At 34.6% G+C, this 14,089-nt stretch overlaps 1 protein-coding gene across 3 annotated transcripts in view; it reads left to right on the top strand.

Annotated features, from left to right (window-relative positions):
- Positions 1 to 14,089, top strand: part of npm1b (nucleophosmin 1b) — an 83,753-nt gene that overhangs the window by 21,261 nt on the left and 48,403 nt on the right. For 2 of the 3 annotated variants that reach the window (XM_062039915.1, XM_062039916.1), the window contains exons 6-7: positions 936 to 976; positions 1,041 to 1,110. In XM_062039915.1, the coding sequence (XP_061895899.1) occupies positions 936 to 976; positions 1,041 to 1,110 (111 nt within the window). The remainder of the gene's footprint in view (positions 1 to 935; positions 977 to 1,040; positions 1,111 to 14,089) is intronic. The other variant, XM_062039917.1, reaches the window with a different exon arrangement.

The raw sequence follows: 14,089 nt of genomic DNA, 5'->3' as shown, positions 1-14,089 counted from the left end.
GGAGTAGCGGCAGCCAATCCAGAGGGAGTTTAAAGTCAGCTGACCTGTCATCTTTAAACACAGTCATGTATGACGTGGGTTACACTTGAATTGCTTTTGCGACATCCAGTGGACACATTTAGAACAGCACTTTCTTTCATTCAAATTTTTATGCTTAGTAAAATTAACTTGTGGGCTGGATTAAAGCTGTTGGCGGCAAGTAAAGCAAAACCTTTTTTTTAACCCTTTGACAATCCCCAATAATTTTAGTGGGATTTTGTTTTTCTAAAACTGCCATCGTTAAAAAATAGAATAAAAAGAATGAAAATCAATGGTGTTTTGAATTATTTACATATTTAAGGCTCCAATTACTTCACATCAAATATTCCCCAAAAAATCTGTTTTGGGGAAATAAAGCATATTTTGTGTTTATGCCACAAAAAGGGTTTCAAATTGAAAAACATAATAACTTTGTATCGACAGACAGACCTGAGCTATTTATTTTATTTTATTTTTTTCTTTATTATCTTTTGTTATTTTTATTTTTTTTATTTTTTTAATACACTGTAGCACTTTGAGATTGTTTACTCAATATAAAGTGCTTTTTACAAATAAAATCTATTATTATTATCTAGAGGTATAAACGTTGGATAATTTAAAAAAAATATTTATTTAAAAAAATATATGTATATGACCCTCTAGGGTCCCTGGGACTTAACTTGCGGGGAGCTCAAATATAAACATTTGATAGGTTTTAAAAATGGAAAACACCAAAATGGACCCCTCATGCTTTGGTCAGTGAAAAAAGTTTGAAGCCTGACTTCCATGATCATGTGGGGTCTTACTTATGGCTGTGAAGGGCTGACACTGAGTAGGTGGCCAGGGACTACAGTTGAAAATGAGCCGTATAGCGGACACATTATCAATAACAAGCCTACGATGTCTTTATTTTGCAGAAAAAGCTGAAGATGGACGACGAAGAGGATGATGATGATGAGTATGTTACTCTATTTGTGATGATTGGATTCTCCTATGATTAAATATTGACCTTCATTTCCTAGGGATGATGAAGATGATGACAGTGATGAAAGTGAAGTGACGCCCCAGAAGAGTGCCAAGAAGGTAAGCCAGGTGCGTTTGTAGAATTAAAAGGTGGTTTTATGTAAGTTCTAATTTGTTGTATTCATATGAGGTAGTGTGTCTTGTGTTGTGTACACGTTTCTAGTAAGGAGAGTATTATTTTCACCTGTGCAGGTGCATTTTAGCATGAGCGGAGGGACTCTCGTTTGCATATTTCTACAGTGTGGTTAGAGCGTGGCAGATAAATGCTCATGTATGATTGGCAGATGGTCTGAGGAGATTTTTACATCCAGACAACAATCCACTAAGCCTGGTTAAGACTTGAGTCTTCTTTAGCAGCAGCAGATCTGTGCCAAATACAAACGACTTTGTCCGTGCTGATCGTCTAACCCATACTTTCCAACCTTGAGACCTCCGATAAGTTAAAAAAGGGAGATATGTTGTATATATACAGTATGTATGTGCTGCGGTTGCTTTAAGAAGGTTGTGACAGCTGCCGTAAAGGAGGTGCGGTGCTAGCCTGGTTGCTATGTTTCCGGTTGGTGGTAAAAGTGTTGGTCATGTGTTTGTACCCTGCTCAAATCTCTAAGTAAAGTTATTCATTGGATTATACCTTTTGTTTTGAACTTTATTACACCCGGGAGCGCTTTTTCCGGTCCATTAGTTTTCCTGCTTTCGCTATCTGCGCCTAATGACTGAGCTACGTGACGTCATTTCTTGTGATGTCCCACGAAGCATTTCTTGTCGGGACGGGATTTGTTCCCAGGGATTCGAATAAAGAACCAACTCTTTTCCTTTACTATAGTGGTCTCGATAACGGGTACCGGTTCTCAAAAAGGGATTCGAGTCCGAGGATTTGGTTCTTTTCTTATCGAACAACCGGGAAAACCGGTTTCGAGTATCATCCCTACATTACGCTACTTAATATGTCCGTGTGGAAACTCGTTCGGTACACCTCCGAACCGAATCGGAACCCCCTTACCGAAACGGTTGGATACAAATACACGTACCGTTACACCCCTACTAATAGGACGTCAAACAATTCAATCTGATTCTAATTCCAGGGTGATGATTCAATTCAGAATCGATTCTTGCTTTTTAATAATTACAATGGAACTTTTTCCATACAGGTTACACTTTGCAAAATCATCTTCTGGTTGCATGGAGATGGTCTAAACCAGGGGTCACCAACCTTTTTGAAAGCAAGAGCTACTTCTTGGGTACTGATTAATGCGAAGGGCTACCAGTTTGATACACACTTCTATAAATTGCCAGAAATAGCCAATTTGCTCAATTTACCTTTAACTCTATGTTATTATTAATAATTAATGATATGTACACTTAATTGAACGGTTTAAAAGAGGAGAAAACACGAAAAAAATGACAATTAAATTTTGAAACATAGTTTATCTTCAATTTCGACTCTTTAAAATTCAAAATTCAACCGAAAAAAAGAAGAGAAAAACTAGCTAATTTGAATCTTTTTGAAAAAATTAAAACAATTATTTATGGAACATCATTAGTAATTTTTCCTGGTAAAGATTAATTTCAGAATTTTGATGACATGTTTTAAATAGGATAAAATCCAATCCACACTTTGTTAGAATATATAACAAATTGGACCAAGCTATATTTCTAACAAAGACAAATCATTATTTCTTCTAGATTTTCCAGAACAAAAATTTTAAAAGAAATTCAAAAGACTTTGAAATAAGATTTAAATTTGATTCTACAGATTTTCTAGATTTGCCAGAATAATTTTTTTGAATTTTAATCATAATAAGTTTGAAGAAATATTTAACAAATATTCTTCGTCGAAAAAACAGAAGCTAAAATGAAGAATTAAATTAACATGTATTTATTATTCTTTACAATAAAAAAAATTAATTTACTTGAACATTGATTTAAATTGTCAGGAAAGAAGAGGAAGGAATTTAAAAGGTAAAAATGTATATGTGTTGAAAAATCCTAAAATCATTTTTTCTCTAAAATTGTCTTTCTGAAAGTTATAAGAAGCAAAGTAAAAAAATTAATGAATTAATTTAAACAAGTGAAGACCAAGTCTTTAAAATATTTTCTTGGATTTTCAAATTCTATTTGAGTTTTATCTCTCTTAGAATTAAAAATGCCGGGCAAAGCGAGACCAGCTTGCTAGTAAATAAATACAATTAAAAAAATAGAGGCAGCTCACTGGTAAGTGCTGCTATTTGAGCTATTTTTAGAACAGGCCAGCGGGCTACTCATCTGGTCCTTACGGGCGTTGGTGACCCCTGGTCTAAAACCTCTTTTTAAAAACTGATTCTTATAAGAAAAAAAGGGGGTAAAAATGTTTTAAATCGATTTTTGAAACTGATGAGTCGGTTAAGAATCTGAAATGAATCCATTATTTGTGCAGCCCTATTCATTATATTTGAAGAATCAGGTGATTAAAACAGACTCCTACAAATATTTCCGCTCATGGGGGTGGTGACAGGAACCACAGTGTTAGTCCAATGTTGTCCACAAGGTGTCAGGTGTTGACTTCCCACTGCATCATGTCAACTCCCACAGACACGATGTGGCAACACTTCATTGGGAGCAGCTCCTCCTCCTCCCTTTGCCATCCCTGCACCCACTGACCGTCCACGTCTTTTTGCTCCTGTTCACTCTTGCAGACACCTGTTTTCCTGCAGTAAAACACAGCCTTGGAGCACATTTCTCCTCTGTAATCTAGGAGGATTCTCACTGTCTCACCTGCGAGACGGTACTATTTTATGCTCAGAGAGTGTGTGAACACATGCACTACTGTTTCTGGACTAGGATTGTTGTTGTTCTATTCGGATGGCCTACTTCAGCCCTAAACTTCATTCAGTTTCACTCTTATCTGCTGGTTAACTTCCTTCTGTCGTTAGGAATGGTAGAACTTCATCTTCGACTGGTTTCAGTCTCATAGGAATAACCCTGTTTCACTTCTTTTTACACTTGTCTGACCATGGAAATGTTACTAACAGGTACATATTTCATTTTAAAGCAAAAATAGTACAAAAATAATTCTTTTTATACTTGTCTGACCATGTAAATGTTACTAACAGGTACATCTTTCATTTTATAATCAAAAAGTAGTACAAAAACACTTCTTTTTACACTTGTCTGACCAAGGAAATGTTACTAAAAGGTACATCTTTCATTTTTTAAGCAAAAGTAGTACAAAACACTTCTTTTTACACTTGTCTGACCATGGAAATGTTACTAACAGGTACATCTTTCATTTTTTTAAAGCAAAAATAGTACAAAAACACTTCTTTTTACACTTGTCTGACCAAGGAAATGTTACTAACAGGTACATCTTTCATTTTATAATCAAAAAGTAGTACAAAAACACTTCTTTGTACACTTGTCTGGCCATGGAAATGTTACTAACAGGTACATCTTTCATTTTTAAAGCAAACATAGTACAAAAACACTTCTTTGGACACTTGTCTGACCATGTAAATGTTACTAACAGGTACATCTTTCATTTTTTAAGCAACAATAGTACAAAAACACTTCTTTGTACACTTGTCTGACCATGGAAATGTTACTAAAAGGTACATCTTTCATTTTTTAAGCAACAATAGTACAAAAACACTTCTTTGTACACTTGTCTGACCATGGAAATGTTACTAAAAGGTACATCTTTCATTTTTTAAGCAAAAATAGTACAAAAACACTTCTTTTTACACTTGTCTGACCAAGGAAATGTAACTAAAAGGTACATCTTTCATTTTTTTAAAGCAAAAATAGTACAAAACACTTCTTTGTACACTTGTCTGACCATGGAAATGTTACTAAAAGGTACATCTTTCATTTTTTTAAAGCAAAAATAGTACAAAACACTTCTTTGTACACTTGTCTGACCAAGGAAATGTTACTAAAAGGTACATCTTTCATTTTTTAAGCAAAAGTAGTACAAAAACACTTCTTTGTACACTTGTCTGACCATGGAAATGTTACTAACAGGTACATCTTTCATTTTTTTAAAGCAAAAATAGTACAAAAACACTTCTTTTTACACTTGTCTGACCAAGGAAATGTTACTAACAGGTACATCTTTCATTTTATAATCAAAAAGTAGTACAAAAACACTTCTTTGGACACTTGTCTGACCATGGAAATGTTACTAACAGGTACATCTTTCATTTTTAAAGCAAAAATAGTACAAAAACACTTCTTTGGACACTTGTCTGACCATGTAAATGTTACTAACAGGTACATCTTTCATTTTTTAAGCAACAATAGTACAAAAACACTTCTTTGTACACTTGTCTGACCATGGAAATGTTACTAAAAGGTACATCTTTCATTTTTTAAGCAACAATAGTACAAAAACACTTCTTTGTACACTTGTCTGACCATGGAAATGTTACTAAAAGGTACATCTTTCATTTTTTAAGCAAAAATAGTACAAAAACACTTCTTTTTACACTTGTCTGACCATGGAAATGTTACTAACAGGTACATCTTTCATTTTTTTAAAGCAAAAATAGTACAAAAACACTTCTTTGTACACTTGTCTGACTATGTAAATGTTACTAACAGGTACATATTTCATTTTCAAAGCAAAAATAGTACAAAAACACTTATTTGTACACTTGTCTGACCATGGAAATGTTACTAAAAGGTACATCTTTCATTTTTTAAGCAAAAATGGTACAAAAACACTTCTTTTTACACTTGTCTGACCATGGAAATGTTACTAACAGGTACATATTTCATTTTTAAAGCAAAAATAGTACAAAAACACTTCTTTTTACACTTGTCTGACCATGGAAATGTTACTAACAGGTACATCTTTCATTTTCAAAGCAAAAATAGTACAAAAATACTTCTTTTTACACTTGTCTGACCATGTAAATGTTACTAACAGGTACATCTTTCATTTTTAAAGCAAAAATAGTACAAAAATACTTCTTTTTACACTTGTCTGACCATGGAAATGTTACTAACAGGTGCATCTTTCATTTTATAATCAAAAAGTAGTACAAAAACACTTATTTTTACACTTGTCTGACCATGGAAATTTTACTAACAGGTACATATTTCATTTTTAAAGCAAAAATAGTACAAAAACACTTCTTTTTACACTTGTCTGACCATGGAAATGTTACTAACAGGTACATCTTTCATTTTTAAAGCAAAAATAGTACAAAAACACTTCTTTGTACACTTGTCTGACCATGGAAATGTTACTAACAGGTACATCTTTCATTTTTAAAGCAAAAATAGTACAAAAATACTTCTTTTTACACTTGTCTGACCATGGAAATGTTACTAACAGGTACATCTTTCATTTTATAATCAAAAAATAGTACAAAAACACTTCTTTGTACACTTGTCTGACCATGGAAATGTTACTAAAAGGTACATCTTTCATTTTTAAAGCAAAAATAGTACAAAAACACTTCTTTGTACACTTGTCTGACCATGGAAATGTTACTAACAGGTACATCTTTCATTTTTAAAGCAAAAATAGTACAAAAATACTTCTTTTTACACTTGTCTGACCATGGAAATGTTACTAACAGGTACATCTTTCATTTTATAATCAAAAAATAGTACAAAAACACTTCTTTGTACACTTGTCTGACCATGGAAATGTTACTAAAAGGTACATCTTTCATTTTTAAAGCAGAATAGTACAAAAATACTTCTTTTTACACTTGTCTGACCATGTAAATGTTACTAACAGGTACATCTTTCATTTTTAAAGCAAAAATAGTACAAAAACACTTCTTTGTACACTTGTCTGACCATGGAAATGTTACTAACAGGTAGATCCTTCATTTTTAAAGCAAAAGAACAAACAAACACAAGACCAGCTAGCAATATGGTTCCATTCATGGTTTAAAGGAGAACTGCACTTTTTGGGGGGAATTTTGTCCATTGTTCACAATTCTCATGGAAGACAGAAACACATGTGTTGTTTTTTTTTTAATTATGCATTCTAAATCTTAAATAAACGCAAGCAAAAGTCAGCTAACAATGGAGACAATGAGTTGCTCTATTCCGCCTATAAAGCCTCCAAAAACCTCCATCAAGGTTTTATATACACGCTGTAAGTATATATGTAATGTAGTAACATTCATATTTACTTACTTTGATCATTTTTAGCAAACGGGGTGTGTTAATTTTTACAGACGCATCACAACGTTCACTTTCCCTTCAACAACAACAAGACTACTAATCATGGCAGACTTGATGAGAGACAACAAAGGCTACAAATGATGATCGAGAAACGTCCATTTCTGAGCCTGAATATAAAGAGGATGATCTACAAGTTTTAGAAGCTAAACAGTTGCAGCTTTAGTCAAAAACTAAGAATCATGTAGCAATTTTGCAATAGAAATACAAACGTAATAACACAATCACTTACTGTACAATATCTGCTCCCACTGGGATAAAGACTACTTCTTGGGTAGTGATTAATGCGAAGGGCTACCAGTTTGATACACACTTCAATAAATTGCCAGAAATAGCCAATTTGCTCAATTTACCTTTAACTCTATGTTATTATTAATAATGAATGATATTTACACTTAATTGAACGATTTAAAAGAGGAGAAAACACGAAAAAAATGACAATTAAATTTTGAAACATAGTTTATCTTCAATTTCGACTCTTTAAAATTCAAAATTCAACCGAAAAAAAGAAGAGAAAAACTAGCTAATTCGAATCTTTTTGAAAAAATTTAAAAAATAATTTATGGAACATCATTAGTAATTTTTACTGATTAAGATTAATTTTAGAATTTTGATGACATGTTTTAAATAGGTTAAAATCCAATCTGCACTTTGTTAGAATATATAACAAATTGGACCAAGCTATATTTCTAACAAAGACAAATCATTATTTCTTCTAGATTTTCCAGAACAAACATTTTAAAAGAAATTCAAAAGACTTTGAAATAAGATTTAAATTTGATTCTCCAGATTTTCTAGATTTTCCAGAATAATTTTTTTGAATTTTAATCATAATAAATTTGAAGAAATATTTCACAAATATTCTTCGTCGAAAAAACAGAAGCTAAAATGAAGAATTAAATTAAAATGTATTTATTATTCTTTACAATAAAAAAAATAAATTTACTTGAACATTGATTTAAATTGTCAGTAAAGAAGAGGAAGGAATTTAAAAGGTAAAAAGGTATATGTGTTTAAAAATCCTAAAATCATTTTTAAGGTTGTATTTTTTCTCTAAAATTGTCTTTCTGAAAGTTATAAGAAGCAAAGTAAAAAAATAAATGAATTTATTTAAACAAGTGAAGACAAAGTCTTTAAAATATTTTCTTGGATTTTCAAATTCTATTTGAGTTTTGTCTCTCTTAGAATTAAAAATGTCGGGCAAAGCGAGACCAGCTTGCTGGTAAATAAATACAATTTAAAAAATAGAGGCAGCTCACTGGTAAGTGCTGCTATTTGAGCTATTTTTAGAACAGGCCAGCGGGCTACTCATCTGGTCCTTACGGGCTACCTGGTGCCCGCGGGCACCGCGTTGGTGACCCCTGCTCTAAACTCATTCTCCTTCTATGCCACATCAATATGGAATGCACTCCCAACAGGTGTAAAAGAAAGGGCATCTCTATCCTCCTTCAAAACCGCAATAAAACAACACCTCCAAGCAACTTCAACCCTTGACTAACACCCTCCCCCCTCCACATCCCACATTTTCTAATGTATATACTTGTTCTTATGCTATCTGAACCCTCTATGTTCTCTGCTCGCTGTACATATCCTACCAAGTCACACCTACACGGTTTCAATGCCCATTTCTCTGATGATGCAATTGTTGATGACTGAAGTGCTGATATCAACTAAACCCTCCTCATCCCACCCCCTGGATTGTAAATAATGTAAATAATTCAATGTATATACTCTGATGATGAACTTGTGTGATGACTGTATTATGCTGATAGTATATATTTGTACCATGAATTGATTACGTGGACCCCGACTTAAACAAGTTGAAAAACTTATTGGGGTGTTACCATTAAAGGCCTACTGAAATTATTTTTTTAAATTTAAACGGGAATAGCAGATCCATTCTATGTGTCATACTTGATCATTTCGCGATATTGCCATATTTTTGCTGAAAGGATTTAGTAGAGAACATCGACGATAAAGTTCGCAACTTTTGCTCGCTGATAAAAAAAAGGCTTGCCTGTAGCGGAAGTAGCGTGACGTCACAGGAGCTAGTATTCCTCACAATTCCCCGTTGTTTACAATGGAGCGAGAGAGATTCGGACCGAGAAAGTGATGATTACCCCATTAATTTGAGCGAGGATGAAAGATTCGTAGATGAGGAACGTTACAGTGAAGGACTTGAGAGGCAGTGCAGGACGTATCTTTTTTCGCTCTGACCGTAACTTAGGTACAAGCTGGCTCATTGGATTCCACACTCTCTCCTTTTTCTATTGTAGATCACAGATTTGTATTTTAAACCACCTGGGATACTATATCCTCTTGAAAATGAGAGTCGAGAACGCGAACTGGACATTCAGTGCCTTTTATCTCCACGACAATACATCGGCGAAATGCTTTAGCTACGAGCTAACGTGATAGCATCGTGCTTTAACTGCATATAGAAACAAAAGAAATAAACCCCTGACTGGAAGGATAGATAGAAAATCAACAATACTATTAAACCGTGGACATGTAAATACACGGTTAATGCTTTCCAGGCTGGCGAAGGTTAACAATGCTGTGCTAACGACGCCATTGAAGCTAACTTAGCAACCGGACTGCACAGAGATATGCTAAAAACATTAGCTCTCCACCTACGCCAGCCAGCCCTCGTTTGCTCATCAACACCCGTGCTCACCTGCGTTCCAGCGATCGGCAGAAGGACGAAGGACTTCACCCGATGCGTTTGGCGGCCCGGAGACCTAGGAAGTCAAGGTGATGTCGGCGGCTAGCGCGGCTAGCGCTCCAACAAAGTCCTCCTGGTTGTGTTGCTGTAGCCCGCTGCTAATACACCGATCCCACCTACAACTGTCTTCTTTGCAGCCTTCATTGTTCATTAAAAAAATAGCAAAAGATGTCCAGAATACTGTGGAATTATGAAATGAAAACAGAGCTTTTTGTATAGGATTCTACGGGGTACCATAACTTCCGTTACTCGGACTTCGTCACGCGCATACGTCATCATACCGCGACGTTTCAGCCGGATATTTCCCGGGAAGTTTTAAATGTCACTTTATAAGTTAACCCGGCCATATTGGCATGTGTTGCAATGTTAAGATGTCATCATTGATATATAAACTATCAGACTGCGTGGTCGCTAGTAGTGGCTTTCAGTAGGCCTTTAAGTGGTCAATTGTACGGAATATGCACTGAACTGTGCAATATACTAATAAAAGTTTCAATCAATCAATCAAAAAACGAGAGTCAACACATTTGATGAGCTATATTGAGTAAAACATGCTTTGAAACTAGAATATCAACTGTTGCAAAGCTGTGTCATCAACACTCACAAGTATAAAACTACGTTTTTAAAGTAACAATTTCTTACTTCAAGCATGAAAAAAAAATCATGATGCTGACCGCATATCATTATGTCAAGATAATGGCACTAGCATTTACTTCATTTAAGAATATTTTTCAACATATTGAGAAAAAAGGTCTTTTTTTTCTACCAAGAAAAGTGCACTTGTTATTAGTGAGAATATACTTATTTTAAGCTATTTTTGGGTTCATTGAGGTTAGCTAATTTTACTTGTTTTGGAAAGTCTGGACAAGCCACATTTTCTTGTTCTATTGGCAGATAATTTTACTTAGTTCAAGTAAAATACCCCTCATTTTTGTTTCGTTTTTTCTTGTTTTTGAACACTGACTTTTTGCAGTGCATGGAGGATTGTTGGCGCTTTTTTGGAGGACTTTACACGCGAGATAGTGTACTCCAGCTCGTACTTGCCATATTTTATGAGTAAGAAAGCATAAAAAACAAAAAGGTGTTGTTGGTTTACGTACGTATTGTGAACGATAGTCAACACCCCCCCAAAAAGAAGGAAAGTCCCTTTTAATAGGACATGTATATTTCTTAAAATGTCTATATTTTTCAAAAAGACGAATAAAAATGTCTTGTCAGTCCAAGGAGTGAGTTTTGGCCTTCATGCTACCAATATTCAGTGGTCATAATGGAATACACCTTCAGTGTTAGCTCGCCTAATGGCTATCATTAGCTAACGACACACACAGCTAATGCGTGGTTAGGTCGTTACGTAGTGAAAGTCCTAAGTGGGCAGGAGCTCCAAACACAGTTAGCATCCTCTGGGTAAAGGCTAACAGCCCTTTAAAACGTTGCAATGATTGATTTATTGTGAGGTTGATGGTCAAACAAAGGAGACAATATTGAGTTTTATTTTATTTAAAAAATAAATAAAAATACTTTGTTGATTGCTATTTTGAATGTTGCTGGGCCAGGTTTGAAATTTATTATTATTGTGTATTATTTTGTTGGACTGATTCATTCATTAGTGTACTGCAATACTATACTAGTACCGGTATACCGTACAACCCTAGTATACATACAGTGGTGGTCGAAAGTGTACACTGTAAAGAACATAATGTCATGGCTGTTGTGAGTTTCCAATCATTTCTACAACTCTTATTTTTTTGTGATGTAGTGATTGGAGCACATACTTGTTGCTCACAACAAACATTCATGAAGTTTGCTTCTTTTATGAATTTATTATGAGTCTACTGAAAATGTGCTGGGTCAAAAGTATACATACAGCAATGTTAATATTTGCTTACATGTCCCTTGGCAAGTTTACCTGCAATAAGGCGCTTTTGGTAGCCATCCACAAGCTTCTGCTTGACCACTTGACCACAAAATTGGTGCAGTTCAGCTAAATGTGTTGCTTTTCTGACATGGACTTGTTTCTTCAGCATTGTCCACACCTTTAAGTCAGGACTTTGGGAAGGCCATTCTAAAACCTTCATTCTAGCCTGATTAAACCATTCCTTTACCACTTTTGACGTGTGTTTGGGGTCATTATCCCGTTGGAACACCCAACAAGACCCAACCTCCGGGCTGATGATTTTAGCTTGACCTGAAGAATTTGGAGGTAATCCTCCTTTTTCATTGTCCCATTTAAAGCAGCAGTTCCATTGGCAGCAAAACCGGCCCAGAGCATAATACTACCACCACCATGCTTGACGGTAGGCATGGTGTTCCTGGGCTTAAAGACATCCAAACATATTGCTAGGTATTGTGGCCAAACAGCTCAATTTTTGTTTCATCTGACCACAGAACTTTCCTCCAGAAGGTCTTACCTTTGTCCATGTGATGTCAGATGAAACACGAACGTAGCTGTTTGGCCACAATACCCAGCAATATGTTTGGAGAAGAAATGGTGAGGTCTTTAATCCCAGGAACACCAAGCCTACCGTCAAGCATGGTGGTGGCAGTATTATGCTCTGGGCCTGTTTTGCTGCCAATGGAACTGCTGCTTTAAATGGGACAATGAAAAAGGAGGATTACCTCCAAATTCTTCAGGACAAGCCCGGAAATTGGTTCTTGGCCGCAGTTGGGTGTTGCAACAGGACAATGACCCCAAACACACCTCAAAAGTGGTAAAGGAATGGCAACATCAGGCTAGAATGAAGGTTTTAGAATGGCCTTCCCAAAGTCCTGACTTAAACGTGTGGACAATGCTGAAGAAACAAGTCCATGTCAGAAAAGCAACACATTTAGCTGAACTGCACCAATTTTGTGGTCCAAAATTCTGCCCTCTAGGCATAAATGTTGTAAACAAGGGGTCACCAACGCGGTGCCCGCGGGCACCAGGTAGCCCGTAAGGACCAGATGAGTAGCCCGCTGGCCTGTTCTAAAAATAGCTCAAATAGCAGCACTTACCAGTGAGCTGCCTCGATTTTTTAAATTTTATTTATTTACTAGCAAGCTGGTCTCGCTTTGCCCGACATTTTTAATTCTAAGAGAGACAAAACTCAAATAGAATTTGAAAATCCAAGAAAATATTTTAAAGACTTGGTCTTCACTTGTTTAAATAAATTCATACATTTTTTTACTTTGCTTCTTGTAACTTTCAGAAAGACAATTTTAGAGAAAAAATATAACCTTTTTTAAACACATATACCTTTTTACCTTTTAAATTCCTTCCTCTTCTTTCCTGACAATTTAAATCAATGTTCAAGTAAATTGATTTTTTTTATTGTAAAGAATAATAAATAAATTTTAATTTAATTCTTCATTTTAGCTTCTGTTTTTTCGACGAAGAATATTTGTGAAATATTTCTTCAGACTTATTATGATTAAAATTCAAAACAATTATTCTGGCAAATCTAGAAAATCTGTAGAATCAAATTTAAATCTTATTTCAAAGTCTTTTGAATTTCTTTTAAAATTTTTATTCTGGAAAATATACAAGAAATAATGATTTGTCATTGTTAGAAATATAGCTCGGTCCAATTTGTTATATATTCTAACAAAGTGCAGATCGGATTTTAACCTATTTAAAACACGTCATCAAAATTCTAAAATTAATCTTAATCAGGAAAAATTACTAATGATGTTCTATAAATTATTTTTTTTTATTTTTTCAAAAAGATTCGAATTAGCTAGTTTTTCTCTTCTTTTTTTCGGTTGAATTTTGAATTTTAAAGAGTCGAAGTAAACTATGTTTTAAAATTTAATTGTCATTTTTTTGTGTTTTCTCCTCTTTTAAACCGTTCAATTAAGTGTAAACATAATTAATTATTAATAATTACATATAGTTAAAGGTAAATTGAGCAAATTGGCTATTTCTGGCAATTTATTGAAGTGTGTATCAAACTGGTAGCCCTTCGCATTAATCACTACCCAAGAAGTAGCTCTTGCTTTCAAAAAGGTTGGTGACCCCTGTTCTAAACAGACCATGAAAGATTAATGCTATAAAAAGTAAACAAACTCATTCAAATTGGCTCTCAAATATGTCTAAATATTATTAGGAAGTCCTTGTTTTATCTTATAAACCCTATTTTACAAGCGCTCCTGAACGCACGGCCACCATGC

Source organism: Entelurus aequoreus, linkage group LG28 (genome assembly GCF_033978785.1).
Source record: "Entelurus aequoreus isolate RoL-2023_Sb linkage group LG28, RoL_Eaeq_v1.1, whole genome shotgun sequence".
Taxonomy (NCBI): domain Eukaryota; kingdom Metazoa; phylum Chordata; class Actinopteri; order Syngnathiformes; family Syngnathidae; genus Entelurus; species Entelurus aequoreus.
Note: the sequence above shows the minus strand (reverse complement) of the source record. Positions and strands in the feature narration are given on the sequence as shown.